The 22,362-nt window shown below is 35.9% G+C and overlaps 2 protein-coding genes across 5 annotated transcripts in view; one reads left to right on the top strand and one right to left on the bottom strand.

Annotated features, from left to right (window-relative positions):
* Positions 1-22,362, top strand: part of LOC308668492 (uncharacterized protein) — a gene marked incomplete at its 3' end in the record, with an annotated part of 620,085 nt that overhangs the window by 435,098 nt on the left and 162,625 nt on the right. The gene's annotated exons all lie outside the window — the stretch shown is intronic.
* Positions 5,694-22,362, bottom strand: part of ANO5 (anoctamin 5) — a 72,983-nt gene continuing 56,314 nt past the window's right edge. For all 4 annotated transcript variants that reach the window (XM_081344446.1, XM_081344448.1, XM_081344449.1 and 1 more), the window contains 8 exons: positions 21,709-21,931; positions 20,671-20,840; positions 19,435-19,532; positions 18,870-19,000; positions 14,934-15,139; positions 13,803-13,984; positions 12,009-12,114; positions 5,694-9,047 (listed from right to left, as the gene is read on the bottom strand). In XM_081344446.1, the coding sequence (XP_081200572.1) occupies positions 8,823-9,047; positions 12,009-12,114; positions 13,803-13,984; positions 14,934-15,139; positions 18,870-19,000; positions 19,435-19,532; positions 20,671-20,840; positions 21,709-21,931 (1,341 nt within the window). In that variant the 3' untranslated portion in view covers positions 5,694-8,822. The remainder of the gene's footprint in view (positions 9,048-12,008; positions 12,115-13,802; positions 13,985-14,933; positions 15,140-18,869; positions 19,001-19,434; positions 19,533-20,670; positions 20,841-21,708; positions 21,932-22,362) is intronic.

Here is a 22,362-nt window from a genome sequence, read left to right as displayed (position 1 = left end):
ACTGGTTTTTTGTACTGTCGGCAGCTTTCAGTAACATTGACCATACTATTCTGCATCATTTAATAGATTTGAGAAGAGACATTGCTTTCCTCCCCACCTCCACCATCTCTCAGTAGATTCCAGCTAGTGTCACTTGCATAGACTTCCGCCTTAAAGTTTTCATACAATCTCCTTCAATGCTTATGTCTCGCAAAGATCATCAGATGATTTAGAATTGCAGTAAGTGTCAACAAAATAATTTTTCTCTATCGTTTTCAATAATGCTTTCTTGGAAGGTCTTGCCTGCCGATTGGATGATGGACAATGAACTGAATCCTGACAAGACAGAGATGTTTAATGTGAGAAATAAGTCAGAGAAATGAAAGATCTCCCTGTTCTGAACAGAAACGTTCTCACTAAAGAAGCAAGTACACAGTTCAGCCTCTGCATCTGCGTTTGCATCCAATCAGCTCTGCTGGTGCAGCATCTATGTTTCTTACCGAAAGAAAATGTCACGTTACTCTGTGATGTTGACTTACGCAATGTAAAGCCACAGGAGTATATGCTAACAAGTAGCATGTAGTTTTTTGTAGGAGTTAAGGCATCAAACTAGAAACAGGAAGACCACCAGTTCTAGTCCTGTCTTAGGTAGAAAGCCAACCAGGTGACCTTGAGCCAGTGCCTCTCTCTCTCCGCTCTAGGAGGAGGCAATTACAAGCCACTTCTCAAAAACCTTGCTGAGAAAATTGCAGGAACTTGTCCAAGCAGCCTGAGAATTGAGCATAATTGAAAAGTAAAATATATATGCTAGCATAGCCCCACCCCCCAGGATGACACTGATGGCACCTAGCACAAAACCCAACTGTACCCTAGGGCCCAACATCAACCAGAACATCTCACATCTGGTTATCTGCAGAGCACACTCTCCCAAGAGTTTTCAAAGACTCAAGGATATCCACAGCCACCTCCTCCGCCCCCTCCTTTCGCTGGACTTTTGGGCGATACAAAATCTGATGCTGGTCAGAAATAATTTCCAGAGAAATACACACTCCTCCTGGCCACACCAGTTATTAACCATGTGAAATCAGCATCCTTATTCATGAATGAAGGCATTATTACATTATCAACCTAGCTTTCAGCAGCAGCAATGCCCAGTTCCACTAAAGACCCAGTAACCAGGCATCAAGGGTAGAAGGGGCCAGGCAGCAGGCTGCTTTCGAACAGCAGAGTAGAAGTATCCCCAAGTGTGGCCTATCCCAGGTTTCTGCCATACCTTCTGCTATCCATCATCTTTGTGATGTTCCTACCTCTCAGTTAACCCCTGCTCTGCTCTTACAATCCACTCGCTCCTCTCAGGCCCTAGTGCAAATGTCCAGTCCATCCCCAACCAATACCCTGACAAGCACTCTTCTCCCCCCACCATTTCCTCAAGTGATCCAGATCTGGCCACACCACCCAAGTACTTGGTAATGTCAAATCAAAAGCAGGATCAAAAGCAGAAAGCAAGCCATAAAATTCTGTGAACCAACTTCTTACATTGGAATCTGTGAATCAGGGTAGAATAGAACAGAACAGAAGGTGGAAGGGATCTTGGAGGTCTTCTAGTCCAGCCCTCAAGCAGAACATATACTGCTTAAGCAGAACGTATACCATCTCAGACAGGTGAATGTCTAGTCTCTTCTTAAAAATCTCCAGTAATGGAGTGCCCACAATTTCTGGGGGTAAGCTGTTCCACTGGTTGATTTTCCTGTCAGGAAGTTTCTCCATAATTCCAGGTTGCTTCTCTCTTTGATCAGTTTCCAACCATTGTTTCTCATCCTTCTATCTGGTGCTTTGGTAAACAACCTGGCCCCCTCTGCTTTGTAGCAGCCCCTCAGATACTGGAACACTGCTATCATGTCTCCTCTATTTTTTCTTTTCTTTAGACTAGCCCAGGGGTAGGCAACCTTGGCTCTTTTATGACTCGTGGACTTCAACTCCCAGCTGGCTCAGGAATTCTGGGAGTTGAAGTCCATGAGTCATAAAAGAGCCAAGGTTACCTACCCCCGGACTAGCCAAACCTAAGTCCCATAGTCGTTTTTCATGTTTTAGTCTCCAGGCTTTTGATCATCTTAGTTGCTTTTCTCTGAATTTTTTCCAAACTCTCAACATCTTTTTTGTGATAAGGTGACCAATTGGCTGCAGTATTCCAGGTGTGGTCTTACTAGGGTTTTATAAAGTGGTAATAATACTTCGCGTGCCTCTGTTTATACAACCCAGGATTGTATTGTAAGATAAGCAAACACGTGTCATTTCTGAACTGCACATAATGTACGTATTGAGATTATTTAACAACAAAAGAAATCCAGCACAATATTTATGCATCTCTGGAAAAAAAAATAACATTGCTCTTATATTTTACTTAGGACACCAAGATTAGTATCTGCGAGGATTCTTTCAGGCTTCCTTTGTCAGACTTCCATTTGTCTTCTTCCCACAAACTGAAATGACATCCATATGTGGAGAAGAGATTCACGTTTTATGCAGCAGTTGTCTACTGCAACTATGTACTGCAGATACATAACGCACAGAATTTCTAAACAACCAGTGGCTATGTGCAGAGGTGGAGGGAAGTCGCTTAGCTTACTCAGAGCTGCTTGCAGTTAAAGAAGCTACGTCACCTGAAAAAGACAAGTCCACGATAAACACTGCAGAAAACCCCCACCTCACTTTGGTTGGTAATGTCTCTTCCTTCTCTTTTGAACACTTCTGTTACAACAGAGACTTCCATCATTGCTATCATTCACTGCAGATGAAGCAGGATGAGAAGCTAGACAGCAAAGGTAGATTTGATAGAATCAGTGGGTGGATCTGAGGATCAAGAACAACTTATGAGGGAATGGATAAGAAATAAATAGGATTGTAATTCTGGGGTGTTGCTTCTTCCATTATCACAGATCCAGAATTTGGGATTTAGAATAGAAACGGAAGCAAGAAATAATGCAACCTTAAAACTCATATTGTTCGAATTCTATTACTGTGATAAGTAGATTAAAAACAAAAAGCAAAACAAAACACAATCCAGAAATAGCTTCTTCGACAATATGAACATAATACACTTTTTCACTATGTAAAATTTTACTGCTTTGCTGTGTGCTAGACTAGTAGTTCTCATTAACCACACTATAGCTAAATGTTTCCCCTAATTGGGGGGTCATTAGGTTAATTTTCCTAATACTAATTCATTAACTCCTAAAGAGTATCAACTTCACCTACATGTCTTGCAAATTTCTTTGGTGAATTTCATTAACATACATTACTGTACAGTACTATAAAATCCCTCTTATGCATTTTGCTGAGATCTTTTCTGATATTTTTAGAGCCATGGAATCTTAATATGTCTTACTATGTTAAGTCAGTATTCACAGAAACCCAGTATCATTCTCCATGTAGTTATCTGGACATAAACAATTATTGTTCCTTTACTAAAACAGATTAGCATTGGGCTAATCTTTCAAGAGATGCTTTGTTCATGCTCTTTTCTGTTTTATAAGTTCTTTTGAGGGATTTGCACAACTTTCATCCACATATGATCTAGCAGTGCTTGGTGTTTCCTAAGGTATTCCTTAACTATACCCAGCAACTGCCCTTCTAATTATGTTAAAATTATACTTTGAATTAGAAATACTATAAAGAGAAAAGTGTTATCAGTCAGATAAACTAATGAAAGCACAGTGACTATTTTTCCCCCTCTGTAATTGCAGGGAAACAAAGGAAATCCTGTTTTAGCTATTTTCCTTCATTATTCTCTTGGGCATGGATTGATTTTTCTGTTCTGTAATGAAAGAACCAGGAGAACAGCACTCAGAGTAATGCAAGTGTAAATTAGTATTGTCTTGAGTACTTACTGCCCTGACCAACAGTTATCAGACCAATAGTCTGGTGATATCGCTAGTCTAGATATTTTAGATATTTTTTTCCTTGAATTCCAGCCATCATAAAGGCTCATTGCTTTTGCAAGGATGGGCAGAAATACCTTGTCAACTAGGAATAGGGGAAAGGATTACAGAATTGTAAACAGGATTGCCCATCAAAGCCTGGGTGATAGCCGCAATCACGTGTACAACACAGTTGCAGCTGCCATTTTGATGTTTTACCTCCTCTGAAAATGACCTGAACATAGCTTATCTCTAGTTTTTCATTACCTAGAAGGATTATCATAAGGAGATTTTTTTCAAAGATTAAAGTTTAAGCAAAATGCTACCTTTTTAGAAGATGACTGCACAATATTCAACTCTGGGTAGAGTCCTAAAAACCTTCCTAAAGGTGCTCCAGAACTATATTGGTGAAGAACTGTAGATTTAAATTCTCAGTCAGTATCATAGAATAAGCTGAACTTATTTGCCATTGATAATGTCCTCCCTCCCCCCAAAAAACTTACTGAATTACATGCATTTTGAATCCCATTGTTAGCAACAAAGAAAAAAGAATCCCACTGACTGTATTGCAGACCTTATAATACCACCTATGTATTAGAAGTTTTATATGAAAGAAAGGACACAGATCTCCTCAGCTAAAAAGCAAATATGTTTGGGGTCTATACATCATATCCTGTATACTATTTATCCAAGGAAAGAGACATTCCACATTAAAATGAAATACTTGGTAGTATCTTTATTTGGATTTTTCCTTAATTTTACTCACATATAATAATTGTGAAATGTAACATTTTTCTCACTGAACAATAGCTATTATTACAGCCATTGTTTTAATAGAGATCCATTAATGTATAAAATATTTATGTGTATTATTTATGAGTGGGTCAAGATTAGGTCCAACATGCACCAAAGGATATTCATAAGTATTCTGCTTAATTCTGGCATGTAGTACATGAGCTCAATGTGGTTTGCATAGTTTGGATAGGAATGCAATTAGTATTAAGATGGATTATCTGAGCAACAAAAAAACTTAGTGACCATTAGATGACAGCAAAGCAGTACTTTAAAGTTAACTTTGCAGAACAAAATACACATATTTTCAACCTATCATAAGATGGTGTTTGGATAGTAAGTTGTATGGGCCATGGGACAGTATGCATTAAAACAACCAAACAAAAGATGGGAGGTAGGAAATTTGTCTACAGCAATCCATCCTAAAATTGTGCAAGTAGATGACAAAACGTATTTAACTGGCAAAAAGACACTGACAGAAGTGTACCATGTTTGCAAGTTTAAGGCTACATAAATCTGGATGACCACTAGAAGGCAGCAGAAAAATACAAACAAGTTGAATTCTGGTACTAAGAGAATCTAATCAACCGGATTTTTGAACTTAGGTCTGGGAGCCCTAAAATTGGCACCTTACTCTTTTTCACTCTTTTAAGATGTGTTCCTCCTCCTTCCCATTGTTTTCTTGAAAACAGCTTGTTAGGAAAATTCATGCCAATCAACGAATCAGCATATAGCCAACTTCTGTAATCAAGACTTCTGCAACGGATGCCTCTAGTTGCAATTCAACACACACAAGAAAGTGATTGTCAGTGAACATAATGGCACTCATAGATAAAAACATACAGATCAAGGAATAAAGTGATAGCACTTACGTACGAATTAAAAACCAATTACTTTTTTTTTCAAATGAGCCAAGGAAAAGAATTGTTCAAAAATATATACAGATACTGCTCTGGCTTTGGGACACACTTATAACTCACAACAGCAACAGCAAGCCATGAAATAAACACTTTAAGAATAAATTTATTTTAAACATTGTTTACCCATTCCACTGTTTTCAGTGACCCTGGACAGAGGGCAGAGAAACAATAAGCATCTGATTTTGTGAAAATCATCTGAACTTGTGAAATAACATTATATGGCGGGATATGACACAATCACATACTATTTCATTCTTCTTTGCATCTCATTCCTTAAAAAAAATCAATGTAATGCAAAATATTTAGAACGGCACATTAAAAGTCAAACAAACCCTATAAATGTTTCACACCTGAAAACTGAAGAGAGCTTTTAATGATAATTCATTAAACCAGGATAGTGTTGGCTGTTTGCTCCATTCCGTTACAAAGTATTGTGAGAAGGACTTACATATGACATTGATATAAATATTGCATATTTTCCATTTATAAGAACACTCATAAAGAAAGAACCAGTGATGTTATGAAGTTATAAAGTGGCTGATGGCTACATACTGTATATAGACATTTGGTAGATTGCAATGCATCTTTGGCAAACTGAAATTCACATTACATATCTTTATCTTAGCCATGCATACATTTTTGCATTAAAATGGTTTTCTTTAGCACATTAAACTAATCATAAATAGAAACAAAAGATAAACAAGGATGATAAAAAAATGATTCAATATCTGTGAAAGATAGGAAGGTTAGTTCTCAGTACAATTCAAAAGACAATAATTATTGTCATACTATTTTCCCAAACATATATCCAACACCATAAATTATGCATTGATTCTATGACCTATGCATAAATAAGATACTGGATGAGATGATGATGATTACTGAAATCCAATCTTTGTAAGGATTAGGCAGCTGATCATCCTAATCAGTACTCTAAACACAAGTTATAGCATAGTCCAAAGATTTTCTATATTTACATATGAGAAAAGATGGAAGATTCTGCAACATAATTGATACCAATTTTGAAATATGTTTTGAAATCCAAATACTACTTTGCTCTGAGGCTTTGTTAATATTATTCAAAACCTATAAAATGCTTCAATTCAGAAAAACCTGAGCAAATAAAATTAGATGACAGACAGTATCATTGTACAGGGTCATTTTTGGATTTTGTACAGTTTAGGCAGCACTGTAAGCAATAAATCTGGGGATAATGCTGTTTCCATCAATCAAAAAAAACATTTTCATTAATTACATTTTTCCATAGTATTTGGAGTGTATAATTTTACCTTTTTTATTATCAGAAAAGTCACATGCTGACTGGCATTTCAATATTTAACAGTTGATTACTACAAATACTTCATCATCATTAAATAAGCATGAAGAACATGCTTCATTTTGACTGACAAATCCAGTAACGTTTGTATTCCTTGATTACAATTCAATTAGATTATAAAAAATTAACTCAACTGGAAGTTTGCAAAACTTGCTCCTGTGTGGATAAGTTACTGATAGACATGACTGATTATAAAAGCTGCTAACCTCATGATACCTGTGAACTGAATTGTATATCACATTATGCTATATGATTAACAGAACTAACATTTTCACATCCATTCTTTCTTTCTTAAGTGAATATACACAAGGCACTAAGCAATGGTAAAATAGATTTGGCTATAAAATGTAGTGAATTTTCAAAAATAGTTGCAAATTTTTAAAAATTATATAACAAAACAAGAAAACAAAATGTAAAAGGCTTATAATTAGTTTCACATTCATAAGACATACAAAACTGATAAATAAGACAATAAATCTGCAAAATTGTTTTAACATATCCCTTTTAAGGATACGTTCTTTGACAATACTTAAACAATCACGATTTCTTAGCATTGGGGCTCTGACTATAACAATGTGCATAATATTTTATTCCTTAATTACTAAGAATACATACTCTTTACAAAGAAACAGATCAACTTTTAAGGCAGAGTCACAAAAAATGGCTTTGTTGACAGCCCTTCTTTAGGTATTTGAAAATATACTATTTTAATATTTATGTATGTTAAAATAGCCTATTAGTGGACAAAAATTCATATCGGTTCAGTGGTTTGGGCTTTTATCAAATAATTTCCAACCTAATTTCCTATTAATGTTGGTTTTGAGTTTTGATTTAGAAGGTAATCAAATTCTAACTCTACCCTATTGAAAAATAATCGATAATTCAATTATTTAAGCCTTTAAAAGCATGCAAATAGACTGTCCACCTCAAAAAAGCATTTAAAGGTGCATATCTGTGCAACAGAAATGTATTCGTGATATGTGTAAGATTTTCCAAGTATTAAATGCTTGAATACCTTATGAAGACCAAAGCTTAAAAAGAACACAATAGCTCCTATGGGCAAGTAAAGAATTACAGAATAGTACTTCTTTAATACTGAGCAAGGCATCTGATTTTCTAACATGTTTAATTTACCTCTTGAAAGAAACTTTCCAAAAAAGCTTCTCTAATAGATATGTACTTGCTTTGCTAAATCCTCTCAATTGCACCAAAGCTAACCATTATTAATAGGCTGAGTATGACTTTAAATTTAGGAATAGGCATAGTAAAATAAGAAAGGCCGCCATAATCTGTGGTGTTCTTTTAAATCCCAAGACAATGATAAAATAATACAATTTCCTTTCCATCTCTAGCACCATGGGTTGGCCGTGCAATGTGGAAGACCTCACGTCAGACTCTTGGCCTTATCATTTGATTTATACCCGCATTCATAAAAATCTGGGTTGGGAGACATTTGTATCTTTCTTGGCAACTCCCCAAACCTAACCAGGGGCAAGCCCTTTTTTCTCTTGGCAGTTTAGGACTTTGAACTCCTGCTTACGTCACAGAAATCTGGGAACTATTCATTACAAAAACACTTAAGATAATAGTATTTCCAAGAAAGCGGAGTCTTACAAAGACAAGGGAGTAGAAAAGAGAATGCAGTGCTATAAGCTGAAGCCTTCAAAGTTAAAGGAACCCAAACAAAAGGGGGGAAAAAAGGTCTGTTGACTGCCCAACAGTCAAACCATATTGTCTCTTTCCTAAATATTTTTAGGATATAAGATTGGTTAAAAATACCAGACAGCTTTCAAGGCATACTGTGGATAGAGCTCACTGGAGATTCTGGACAACAAACTTTCACAGGCTGGAATTCCAGGCAAAGAGTCACTCTTCACGTTACATGGCTTCTGATAACTCCACTATTCCTTCACTAGCTATGACTTCTTTTTCCATGCTGGCACAGGTCCTACCTTCAATCAACTTCTGTTTCAATTTATTGAGTTCATACTCGTGTAAGATTTTCTGTGTTAAGTATTTCTCACGTTTTATTTTGGCCTTCACCTCAGATGGGACATCTGGAATCATCCAGGCCACAAAGAATTTTACAATGAAGACAACGTGCTGGAAGAGAACGCAAAAGAGAAGAAGGCATAAAAAAAGAGGCTACGGAAACATGACATCACTTCTCCTTCATTGTTTTAAATGTTTGCAGTATGCGTTCAGATAAGTGAAGTTTAACACCTCTGAAACATTAAACAAATATTATCTTGCTTTTGCCATTGCCAACTTTTGTGTACCAATTTTAATGTACCAATGAATTGGTTGGATAAGTGGTATAGTAACCAATAAAAGAAAGTTCCTACTGCCATAACAATTTACCTTGACTCAGTAAAACTTAAATGGCCTCTCTCATTTAAAAGCACTCCTCACTGAGTTCTTGACTCAGAAAAACAGAAGATACAAGCTTTGGAGGTCCAAGTTCAATGCAAAAATAAAGTGATAACTGCCATGTTGCACATGCTAAGAGCAAATGCAGTTGTCTAAATACCAATCTTTATGTAATTAAATGGTCATGTGTAAAAGCAAGAAAACTGAGGAGAACTGAGCTTGCAGGACAATGCATCTACATCTGCATGCATGGTTACTGTGTTATACATGTGCCTATGTTTCAGAGGGAGACTCTAAAAGAGTTCATATGTTCGGTGACTTTTAACACTTAGGCTGGCTGCTGAGAGAAGCCGGAAGAAAGGAGGCATAGAACTGTGGATGCCAAAATGACACACAGTGATGTCATCATGCAAATTCTGCCTTTATGTGTTTCCATTCAAACATAATCATGCATATTTGTTTCCTTTGTCCTTTTTTTAAACTTCCTCCACTAAGGATGCCAATGAAAAACACCATGAAAGCCCAGAAATTTCATGGTTAGATAGTTAGCGCTTTGTGCAAACCTATTCCAAATGCTACTTTTTGTCACAAGTCTCATTTCAAATACACTATTATTTATTGAGCACCTGAAATATTTTGTGGTATGCATGTGTGTATATACATGTGTTTGCACACGTGTGCGCACGTGTGTGTGCGCATACAACATTTTTTGGAAATTGTTTGCCATGCTGCTTCCTAAGGCTGAAATATAATGACTGGCCCAGAGTCATCTGGCTGACTTCCATGCTTAAGTCAGGACTAATATTCTAGCTTCCCATTATTAGTGAAGTACCAGAGATGCTTTTTCAAGAGGCAACTGGACTTTCCTGGGTTTTTTTTGAAGATGTTTCACTTCTCATCCAAGAAGTTTCTTCAGTTCTAACTGGGAATGGAAAGATTTATATTCTTTGCAGATAGCTGGTTATTTGCATTCTGTTAAGAGTCGTTGAGGGTTGGAGTTTATCTCTGCCCTCAGGCTCACCTAAGTAGTGCAAATGGGTGTGGCACACAGTCCTTTCAGCAGTTCCAAGAAGGCTCCACACCCATTTGCACTACTCAAATGACCCCCAAGTGGCCTCAATGACTCTCTAAAAGCAATGCAAATGACCAGCTTTCTGCAAGGAGTATAAACCCTTCCATTCCCCACCATCCAATCAGAGCTGAAGAAGATTCTTGGATGAGAAATGAAACCTTTTGAAAGAAAAGCAAGAAAGTCCAGTTGCCTCTTGAAAAAGCAACTTTGGGACAACCATGACCTGGATGACTGAGAATCTCCATGGACATTAGTCTACAGTAGTACCTTTAAACATTAAACTAATTTATTGATTTACCTACTTTCATACTATTAATACATATACACATGCAGGTTCTTGTTTGCTTCATGCATCATTGCTGCTGCACAAGTTGCAGTAGTTACCAGTCATCTTCTGGCTGCAATTCTTAAAGTCCTTCATGGAATAATGTCGTGTTATTTGAAGGACCACCTAACTCCAATTATTTCCTTCTGTCTAGTATATTTGGGCAGCTTGAGTGCACACTAGCCTCTATCCATTAAACATTATCATCTTGTGGGACCAGAAAAATATGCTCTCTCTATTACAGCCCCAGCACTCTGGAAAGAAAACCCAAATCCCACCCCCAATATATGTATGGATCCCACTTTGCAAGTACTGTATTCTGAAAGTGTCTTTAAAATCTCTGTTCTCAAGCTTGGGATTAGAGGTTTTGTGAGGCCCTATTGAGTTTTTATTATTATTATTTTATTTAAGATCTTTTGTCCAGGATGTCTTATTTCTTAAATTAAGTATTTAAAATATTGTAAACCAGCCAGAAAGTTTTTGAAGTTGGAAGGCTGCAAAATCCATTACAGACCTAGCTTTTGTAGGTGCTTAGAAAATAATAGTATATAATTTAGGAATAATTAATGAGAAGTAAGTACTAATAAACAAGAAATAAAAATGAGACTTTATTTTTGTAATTTATTGACTTATAATTTCCATATTTTATAGTCAGCCATTCATAACTCTGGGCAGTTTTAAGTAACTAATTACTTCATAATTAAGGATCAAGTTGCACCAGGATTTAATTCACTTATTATATAAACATCCAAAATTGTTAAGAGGAGCAAAGCAAAAAAAGTAATTTCTTTCCCTATCTAGTTTCCCTTAAGAAAAAAAAAAGATTTCTTTAGAATTAATTAGAGCTTTTCTTACCAAGTATTCTACCACTTAGAAAAGTGTCTAAGGCCATTCAACTTCTATTTGTACAATAAAAATTAAGCAGGATAGTCTTCTTTAGGCCTGAAAACCTACTGATTTTTTTATATTAATATATCCTGTTTTCAAATGCATTCATTTTCAGACGTGATATATGCAAATCCCATCAGCACAAAGGCCAAACAGAATTTCTATGTTGTTTGAATAAAAGAAAAATGTATTCAACAATCATATTTGTTGCCATTTTTAAATGCTACTTTCATAACATTTTTTAAAAAATGTGTATCAGCAAGAGCTCTAATTACTTTCATATATAACCCCATATATACATGCATACACACACACACACCTTTCACTTTAACTCCAAATTGATGCTCTAGCATATTAATTTTAGAAAAGGAGCAGAAAAACCTAATAATAATTATAATAAACATTTTACCTCCATAATAATTATAAAAGCCATTTTTGCAGCCAGGATATGCCAGAATTGCATTGTGTGCATGTACTGCTTCTCATGGTCTGGTGGATATCGATAATCCCTGTACCTGTTGAATATAAACATCTAAAGGTGAGGGGCTACCTTGAAACACGGAAGTTTACAACTGCTGTAGCATTTATGTTCATATAAAGCTGTCAGTTATGAGGGCTTATGATTCCTGATTTTAATATTTTTTTTTCTTCAGTACAAAATCTGACAAATGTTTCTCATTTGTTCAGGCATAGCAAAAGCCAAATGTGAGAATATATTTACCAGGAAAAAAAATACACTCATTAAAAGTGATCATAAGGTGAAGCTTGGATAACATAGTATGAAACATAAATGAACAATAGAATACAAGATGAATAGTAAGTAATAGGTTGTACAGTACAAACTGAAAAGAAAAGGAAAAATTGCTAAAAGTCAATCAAATGTATCGCACAGGACAAACGTATGACCAGCAAAGAAATAGAGAAGGTGGTCAGTAGAAAGCTATACCACAAATATGGCAACCCTTTCATGTTACACTACAATCCATGGGAAAAACCATGGAAAATCATATAACTACTGAAAAGCTATTCTACCACACATAATGAGGCATCTGTTGCACAAGAATGCTGGAGAGAAAGAAAACTCAGGCCACAGGGGAATATCTGTGCTTAAAAACAGTACACATCTAACTAATCTTTACTTAGGTTCTGGAAAAATGCGCTGTGCAACACCCATCCATGCTGATCTATGTGCATTTCTTCTTACAACAGCTTGAAATGATACAAAGGACAATCAGGGTGTTCCCATGAAAAAGCACTAGTCCATATCAAAATGAATGGGGAATAGGAATGCATAATTCAATTCCTTAAATTTTCTGTACTTTACTACAAAAAGATGAAGATTTCATTTGACTCTAGTTAATGGTGTAAGCTAGAATCAATATGGCAGTTCAGCAAACTTGTTTGGCAGAGAAAGAGAAGCGGGAGAGAGCAATATTAAATTGATTGGTACGCTTTTCGTAATTGATGGGTGTGTGCTTTTTATTTACTAATGAATGGGGGGGTGCCTGTAGAACAGACCTGCACTAGGCAATTTTTAGATTTGAGGAAGGGGTTGTTATTCCTTTGTGAGAAATTTTGAAAATATGGTGTAATTTTTAAAAGTACAGTGTTTTCAAAATACATTAATTTTCTTAATTGGGGACATACAAACTCTACGTATTTTGTTGTACTTTATGACAGCAAATATGTTGTTTTGACTTCTGGAGGAAGAAGAACAACAAATTCTAGAGTTTAGCTTGAGGAGATGTAACCTTTTCAGCTATATTTCTTATCTGGCTGACAAAGACACAAATGAGTTACAAATTCAAGCCAAAAATAAACCAGTTCTTGAGTTCAAGGTTGGTTAACATAAATCATGGTTTCTAAACTAAGTTCAAACTCTGTGGTTTGCAAACAAAGTCTTTTATCTGAGATGAATTCAGATAATTAAGTGGAGCAAGCTGTGTCTTAGCATTACAAATGAATTAAAGATTCAAATAACTACATCTCCCTATTTCTATAATTGATACTTTTTATATTAATTACTATAAATGCATCTTGTCGGCAATCATCTCCACTGTCACACAACTGATGGCTAGATAGCTCATAAAGATGTTAAAAGAATACATGAATAAAGATAATAAAATCACAACTGATATTAAAAAATGTATAATTATTATGACTATATCAGCATGAAGCATAAAATGGATGAATTACAACTAACCTGCAACTGGTAAATTTGCCTGGGTTCTGTTCAGGTCTGTTTTTTTCAGGAAAATCTGAAATTTGGAATACTGAAAGGCTATTATTAATGTATCCAGACATGGGTAAGTCAGGATCCACAAAATAGGCATAATAGTATACCAATCGAGGAATCATATCAGATGTGAAGGCTACAATAAACGCCTGCAAGAAACAATTGGTTATTTATGTTAATTTAGATATATCTTTGTATGTTCTATGCATGCTGATTAACTACTGGGTGACAAAAGATAAATTGGTTTACATTTAGATATACTGCATGTCTTGTCTATGTTAATCTCTCAAAGTGGCCAAAACTAGTGACATTAAAGATTTAACAGATTTTGTCCACATGTACTCATACTTGGCATTAGTGACCTAAAATAATCACACCAGGTGCAAAAGAAAACCAATAACTTCACAAGCATGAAATAAATCCAATTTAATTTTAAAAGCCTAAGAAAACACAAAAGATCGTTTCCAGCTTCAAGGCCATTCAAGTAGGAGATTGATGAGCTCTGTCCTCAAGTGATTTTCACAGTGGTTGGAGAGATAACTTAACTCTTGTTTGCTAACAGTGTTAGTATTAATTTTAACTTTGTGTCTTGGTATTTTACTTCTGTTATTTCCCTGAGCATCTAACTGAACATAAAAGTGGATACAAGCTGTATCAAACTGTGATAATATTTCTGAGTCATTAAAAACAGAAGCAAGAGCTTAGACCTTCTTTTTTAACGGAAGCAAAAAAATAATAAGGTATGATTTATTCGTGAATAAAAAAAGTGTTGTTGAAGTTAAATGTATCTAGGTGTAAACCTTGTGATGTAGATTTGTTTCTGTAAGGAAACCTGATTTTGATGGAATATGCTTATTAGTCAAAGAACTGAAGCCTTGGGAATGTCAGATATCAACTCCTAGTTCGCCTTTTCTCAGGGAAGTACTGGACCAGCAGCATCAGAAAAACCACAGATTGCTTATCTCAGGGTTAATCACTTTTTAGAATTAGAACAAGAAATTATTAAAATAAGAAATTAATAAGGACACTTTTTAAGATCTAATTGTCCCAAGTGCTCTTATTAATAGTTTTGGCTATTGTTTGTCTTTGTTTACTTACGTTTGTGACAACGGATAAGATAGCCATCCCATTTAAGATTTCTTGCCAAATTCCTATGCTATGAGCTTTGGCTGCCACAGGCCTCCGAAACTGGGTTGTAAGTTTCCAAGAATCAACTCTAATCTCCAAGATGTTGTTCATCAGAGCAAGCAGGGGTGCCAAAGGAAAAGAGGCCACAAACAGAGTAATAAATCCGAACTGAATAACTATATGGATAGAAAACAGCAGATGAACAATTGAATGAAACCTATGAAAAGTTATATTTGAGAATCATATACTTAATACCATTAGAAACATTCATGAATAATCAACAGGTTTATAATCCTATACGAAAAGCAATTATGAGATGTGCAAAAATATTTTGATCTCGAAGTAGGACCCACTGTTCTGACCTCAAAAAAGTATTCCACCTTCCAAGTATCCTATTTAATGTTGAAATACTTTTTAAAGCTCCAGAAAATACGTAATCGCACTAAAATAGATGATGTTAAGTTAGCAATAGTTATTTAGGAATGAAATGTATACTGAGTGGAACTTAAAACTTATGTACTATAGATTGAAATTTGTATTTATTTAATCAATTAGATTAGAGCAAATTAAATTAGCAATAAGAATGATTAGGGGCTGGAGGCTAAAACAGATAAAGAACGAATACAGGAATTGGGTATGTCTAGTCTAATGAAAAGGACTAGGGGAGATATGATAGCAGTGTTCCGGTACTCGAGGGGCTCCTATAAAGATGGGGGGGGGTGTCAAACTATTTTCCAAAACATCAAAAGACAAGGCAAGAAACAATGGCTGGAAACTAACCAGAAAGAGAAGCAACCTAGAACTAAAGAGAAAATTCCCAATGGTTACAGTAGTCAACAAATGGAATAGCTTGTCTTCAGAAGTTGGGGGTTCTATGTTCTATTTATATGCCATCCAACTCTCCATCTAAAGTGACTTCAGACAGATATTTGATTTCAACGTAGTTTAACATTTGTTCTACGGAAAATGTAACATTTTGATGAAAAGCAACATCATTAGCATAATTACCCAGAACATCTGCTTACCACTGACTAAACCAAAACCCATTACATGAGGAGAAACATGTTCTGTTTCTCCAGTCATATATGCATATTCACGTTTTATTATGTTTATTATTTTAGACTGTACATTGTAAAATTCTTTAGGGCAGAATTTTCAAATCCTTGCTCTTTTCATTGTTTCCAGTTTCCTGTACCATCCAGATGTCTAGACCTCATTCCTTAGCCAACATTTCTACTGCTTAGCTCTTTTTGTTGATGTCCACACATTTGGAGGGCAAAGATTAAGGAAGGGTATTTTGTACTTTGAGAAACCATTCACTCTGCTGCATAAACAAACAGAAATGATGAAGCTGCCCTGAGTTTATGTTATTAATTGCTCTTGCTGCATCCTCACTAAAAATATATAGACCTCTGTTTTCTTAACTCTGAGTGCCTCTGTGTGGCCAATCCTGGCAATATAGAAATAAAATGCCATTACCAAGGACATTTTTCTTTATCATGTAAGATTCTCTTTCTTAAAAAAAATTACATCTTTAATAGACGGGTTTGAAAACATTTCAGATGCTTTGCTTTCTGCTTTCAACATCTAAATAGCTTACAAATAAGGCACAATACAATAGCCATATCAACATTTTTTAAACACTTGTTCAGGCAAAAATACAATGTAAGTTCTCTTTCTTTTTTAACACTCATCTTCCTTTTGAACAAATTGCATCATTGAACTGCTGTATTTCAAAGCATGAGAATCACCTCAGCAAATTTCATTTATACCTATTAAATTGTATTTGCCTCCCTGTAATTAGAATTCAAACTCAAGACTACTTATTTTCACAGTGGCAGCTTTAATGAAAGAGCCATGAAATGAATGAGTCAGTGTCCCGATTGTTCACTGAGTAATTTAAATAAGACCTAGTTTAGTTATTCTCCCACTCACTCTTGCGGTGCACAATTTTTTATTGGATGTTATTATTTTATTAACCTATGTTAATGTACCAGCAGTTCACCATCCATGTTATACAGACCATACAGAAACCAAATCTCTTTCATGAACAACACTCAGGTAACCAGACATTCATTTGGAATATTAATTCCCTTTCCAGGATCATCCCCTAACTTCTTCAGCTTTCTTCCTAGAACTTCATAGTCTGCAGAGTGTAAGTGTAGCTGCTTAGCATTCATCCCCTTGTGGGCGAGTAGATGTAGGCATCTTCCAGTTGGCTTTATGAGCCTCGGATCTGTCTTCCTGTTTTTCACTCTATCTTGTCTCAAACTTATATTGCCACCTATCCTACAAGAAGTGACTCTAGGTAGCACACAACAAATTAGTGTTTCTCCAGTGTTACTTCTTAGTGTGTGTGTGTGTGTGTGTGTGTGTGTGCGTGCGCGTGCACATACACACACATATACATACATACATACATACATCATTTTCCCTTAAAATACTTATTTTTTTTGAAAACTAGTGCTCTTTGTATTACAGGTAGTCCTTGACTTATGATCATAATTGAGCCCAAATTTTTTGTTGCTAAGTGAAATATTTGTTAAGCAAATTTTGCCTCATTTTACCATCTTTTGTGCCACAATTGTTAAGTGAATCACTGCAGTCGTTAAGTTGACAACACAGTGGTTAAGCGAATATGGTTTCCCCATTGCTTGTCAGAAGGTCACAAAAGATGATCACACGATCCCGGGACATTACGTCCGTTATAAATATGAGTCAGTTGCCAAGCACTCTAATTTTCATCACGTGACCCTGGGGATACTGTAACTGTTGTAAGTGTGAAAAACAGCTGTAAGTCACTTTTTTCAATGCCGTTGTAACTTTGAACGGTCACTAAATGAACTGTTGTAAATCGAGGACTACCTGTAATTTCCTTTAGAATATTAGACTGTTTAAAACATGAAGATGAGTGTGACAATTTTTTTCTTCTCCATTTGGAAATCAGGATTGCTAGGAATAATTCCCCCACTCCCTAGACCGGAGGTCCCAACCTTTTGGGCACCAGGGACCGGTTCCATGGAGAGAGGTTTTTCCACAGACCAGAGGGTGCCTGGTTTTGTGTGCTGCCTGCATCCCACAGATGGGGCTTTGCTTGTTTGTGTGGACCAGTTGCTGGCATGCTGCGGCCCGGTACCGGTCCCCGAATCGGGGGCTGGAGACCCCTGCCCTAGGAGTCAGTATGAAACTGCTGTCCCAGTACCACAGTAGTGCAAAAACTCTGAACATTTTCTGGGGAAAAAAAGGAGCAGCACTGCTAGAACCCCCAAAGGTCCATGGAATCGAATCCCACAACCATTTAGATAAAATAAGATAAGATCATCTTTATTGTCATTTTTTTTACTGTGGGCACAACGGCACACATCAAAAATGAAATTTAGTCGCCCGCTCTCAAAGTGAAACACATGTACAAATGAGGTAGTCCTCATTTAAAGACCACAGTTAGGACTGACAACTTGGTTATTCAGCAAAGTGGTCACTAAGTTAAAACCGTAAGTGCTCTTACAATCTTACTTCACCTCTCCTTTGCTTCACAGACTTCCAAAGGTGGTAAATGTAAGGATGGCGCACAATTTAGTTTTTCATCCCTTTCCTAGCTATAAATTAAAGGAGGCAGCTGCTAAACAAAGATCAGCTGTACGTCTTGTCTATATACAGGGCCACTTTGCAGATATTTTGAGTTGGGCGGCACCTAAATTTAAATACTTAATTGCATAGATAAACAAGAAATACTCAATAAAGAACAGATTTATCCCCTCTTTACCCAAAGAACAAGTCAAAGCTGCCAAAGGTGTGGGCATGTGTGAAATGCTCTGAATGCATGCCACATTTCAGCCAAGAGAAGTGAGCTCGCAGGTCATCCTTATCCACTACACAATGCTAATTGTCATGGTCTTTTCTGCTTACCCATTTCTAGGTATTCGTAGAAGAGACCCAATGCACCAAAGCTCTGCAAATCATGGTCCTGCTCCCATCGACTGTATAAATTCTCTGGGTTGTGTTTCGCCTTCCGACGACCCCACCAATTACAGATCCAGCTAAACAATGGACGGGGGGGGGGGGGAGAGAACCAGAAATCACTATTATAGTAGCTTTAAAAAAAAAGCAAAATGATATAATTCAATGAATTGACACATGTATTTTCAATTGTAAAGTATTTTCCGAAATATCTGCTATAAAAATTACCATCAATTTCTCATGTTGGGTTAGAGAGAGTTACATTCTAAATCCCATGATTACGTCTAAGTGGAACTGAACAGCAGAGACGCTGTGTCAGTTGTCCTTAAGATATACCAGGGTTGTCATCTGAAAACCTGATGTACTATAGTAGTGTCAAGATACCTGTGAAGATTGCGTTGATATGGATTCATTAAACTTAAGCTGAAGGAGATGGCAGAATTCACCAAATATTCAATTAGCTCTGACTGTCTTTTTAAGTACACAAATAACTCAGTATTAAGATATTACTCACGGGACTATGGCTTCTTGAATATTACCCCAGATCTGTTTGCCAGCCATGACAATGGTGAGCTGGGTGGTCAGTTCTATCAAGCATCCTGCAGGATCACACTGGTAAAGAAATAGAACAAAATGCAGTTTGGTATGCCTCAATAGTGATGGGGACATGCCTAACACAGGAGTTATTTCAAAACCAATAGATGTGGGCAGCTTGCTTTCTTCTCTCAACGACATGAAGAAAAATATCTCTCCTGGCTTAGCTATCAAATGTTAGATGTTAGCCTTCCATAAAGCTTTAAAGACCTGGCTATGCTCCTGAGCCTGAGACAATACATGTGTCAAAGACACAACCTTCTGGCTATATTGTTAAGGCAAGGCCAGATGCCTTGCTTTGAATGTATTCGAATTAGATGTTTCAATGTGGTTTTTTTTTTGTTTTCAATGTTTTTTACTGTTTTTATTCTTTTTGAAATGTTTAAAAGATTTTAACTGTAATATGTTTCTGGATTGTGAACTGCCCAGAGTCATTTGTTCAGATGGGAGGGCTATACAAATCAAATCAATCAATTAATAAAAAAGACTTATCAGTAGAGAGATTTCACAACTCATGTCAAGGAGATGCTATTTGCTACTGCATTCATAATGTGCCTTAACCTCACCACTAGTTAATTGTATGCAGTCATAAAAAAAATTGTTTGGCAGTTATTTTTTTAAAAGATGAGGACATATAAATACGATAGAGCCAGGTCAAGGGGTATGCATGCTACACCAATAACCCATACACAAAGATGTGTTATATTTGTTTGTCTATTTGGTTGTATGTACACACAATTTTCCCTCTCTGCCTCCACTGTACTCTGCCTATTTTATCTTTTAGTTTTCTTCCCCATGCAAATCTTCTGAGCTCCTATTCTTGTCCTCATTAATGCAGATTTCTAATTCAGGAAAGAAACTTGTTCCCAAAATGTTTTGTCAGCCTTGCAGATGTTGCCTTTAGAATTTCTACATCATGTTGAATTTATAGAAAAAAATAACATAAGGTCTATTAGCCTTCCATCCTCAAGATATAACTTTAGAAATATGCTCAATAGGTTATCTTTTTAATTTTTAGTAAATATCTTATAAATCTGTGAACTTTCTCTCTTTAAAAAAATATTTTTCCCATTATGTTTAGTTTTCTATACTTCAAACCAAGGTATTTAGAATGGGCAATTTTTCCTAAAAATTCATTTTAAAAGTTATTACATACCTCTTCATTTCTCCAGCGATTGAACATGTATGTATAAGAACCAGGGTATCCTACAAATTTCCCTTTGAAAAAAGCTACATAGAAGCATGAAGAGTAGTAGTTGACAAACTGAAAGAGGAACATCTTCATAGTAAGTCTGTTTTCATATTCATAGTGGGTTCTTGGTATTTCTGCAAGATAAAATAAACAAGGATTTAATTCTCTTTATATCATGTAGAGCATCAATGTTTATGAAGCCTCCGGAATATGACAATAGGCTTCAATATTACAAAGTTTATTTCTCTAAGAGAGCATTTGTAGAGCTATGAATCTACTTAGGGTCACCATGTATGAGTTGGGTGGTCATATAAATTTGCTTAATAAATAAAATAAATTATCTTTTGCCCACAGAGTGTAATATGTACAGAACAAGGTAACAAAATTGATGTCATTCCTAGGTGATTTAACTAACATAGAATCAATTTGTGGAAGTAAATACTTGTATCCTGTTTCTTTTATACAGAATATAAATATAAACAAAGCTCTCATTTATTCAAGCAAAATAATATTTGAGAGACATTTCATGAAGAACTTCCTTGCCTTTTGTCAAGAGAAAGATATTGTAATCATGAGAAAACAGAAGCAATTTTGCCCAAGTAACCTCCTGAGAGCTCCATTTGCAGTCAGATAAAATTATTATTAACACTGTTAACCCCACAGCTCTTAGGAAGGTACAAGCTAAGAATTAGCAATCACCCAGCTGGAATGCAAGTAAGATCATCTAAGAGCAAAGAAGCCATAAGGGATAAAGTAGCCTTCTTCAAACTGCTGCCATTCTCCAGATAAGTTGGATTATAAATTCCATCATTCTCTGAAAGCAAGGCTAATAGGGCCCAAGGCTGGGGATACCTGACATAAAGCAAGAACCCCAAAGTATTTTAGGCTGACAGAAAAGTTTCTGCAAGTTCTATTTTCATGTGCTGATGATTTCAGCCTATGTAGCAGAGGGGCAAAAAAATTGTAGAGGGTGTAAGCTTAGCCATCATGCAACATACCTACCCATATCTGTGATCCAGATGGCTATCCTCTCATATAGGAAATTCAGTATCATAATGATGACAAAATTGAGGAATGATGCAGTGACTGACGTTGCCAGTTGTGGTGTCAACAAACCTCGAATGGGTTGCAGGGTTTCTGTGTTCTCCATGATGCTGGCAAAAGCAGCATAGACTGCAAGGCGGTAAACTATCACAGCTATCATGCTTGCTATGATTAAAGAGATCTGAGATAACCACATAAATTAGACTACTTAGGATTTGAAACCAGAGAAATTAATGTTTCATGCAAACTGCACATTGTGAATAAAATTTTAGAAGGTTTTATCAAGAATATTTTTCCAGTGCATATGTCCGCCTCCACAATGGAAGCAGATCACTTGTTTTTTCTTTTAGTTTTAAGTAAAAAAAATATCTTTCTGTTATTTTCTCCTTTCTATTCAGAGAAGAATTAAGCATGCAGTTCTTCATCTTTGTGCTAAGGACATATGTATCTGTAATATTTATTTTTTAATTAATTTTAAACATACCATGCACATTCATATAAAGCATGCCAGTGCAATTCTATCACATAATCCTAATAATATTATGTAGCTGTAGTAGTAACGTAAGTAGCAAAGGTAAATTTGAAGGAAGTGTCATCAATAATTACACAATA

The sequence above is a fragment of the Vipera berus genome (assembly GCF_964194415.1).
Source record: "Vipera berus genome assembly, chromosome: 1".
NCBI classification, from domain to species: Eukaryota; Metazoa; Chordata; class Lepidosauria; order Squamata; family Viperidae; genus Vipera; species Vipera berus.
This window is presented reverse-complemented; position numbering and strand designations above follow the sequence as displayed.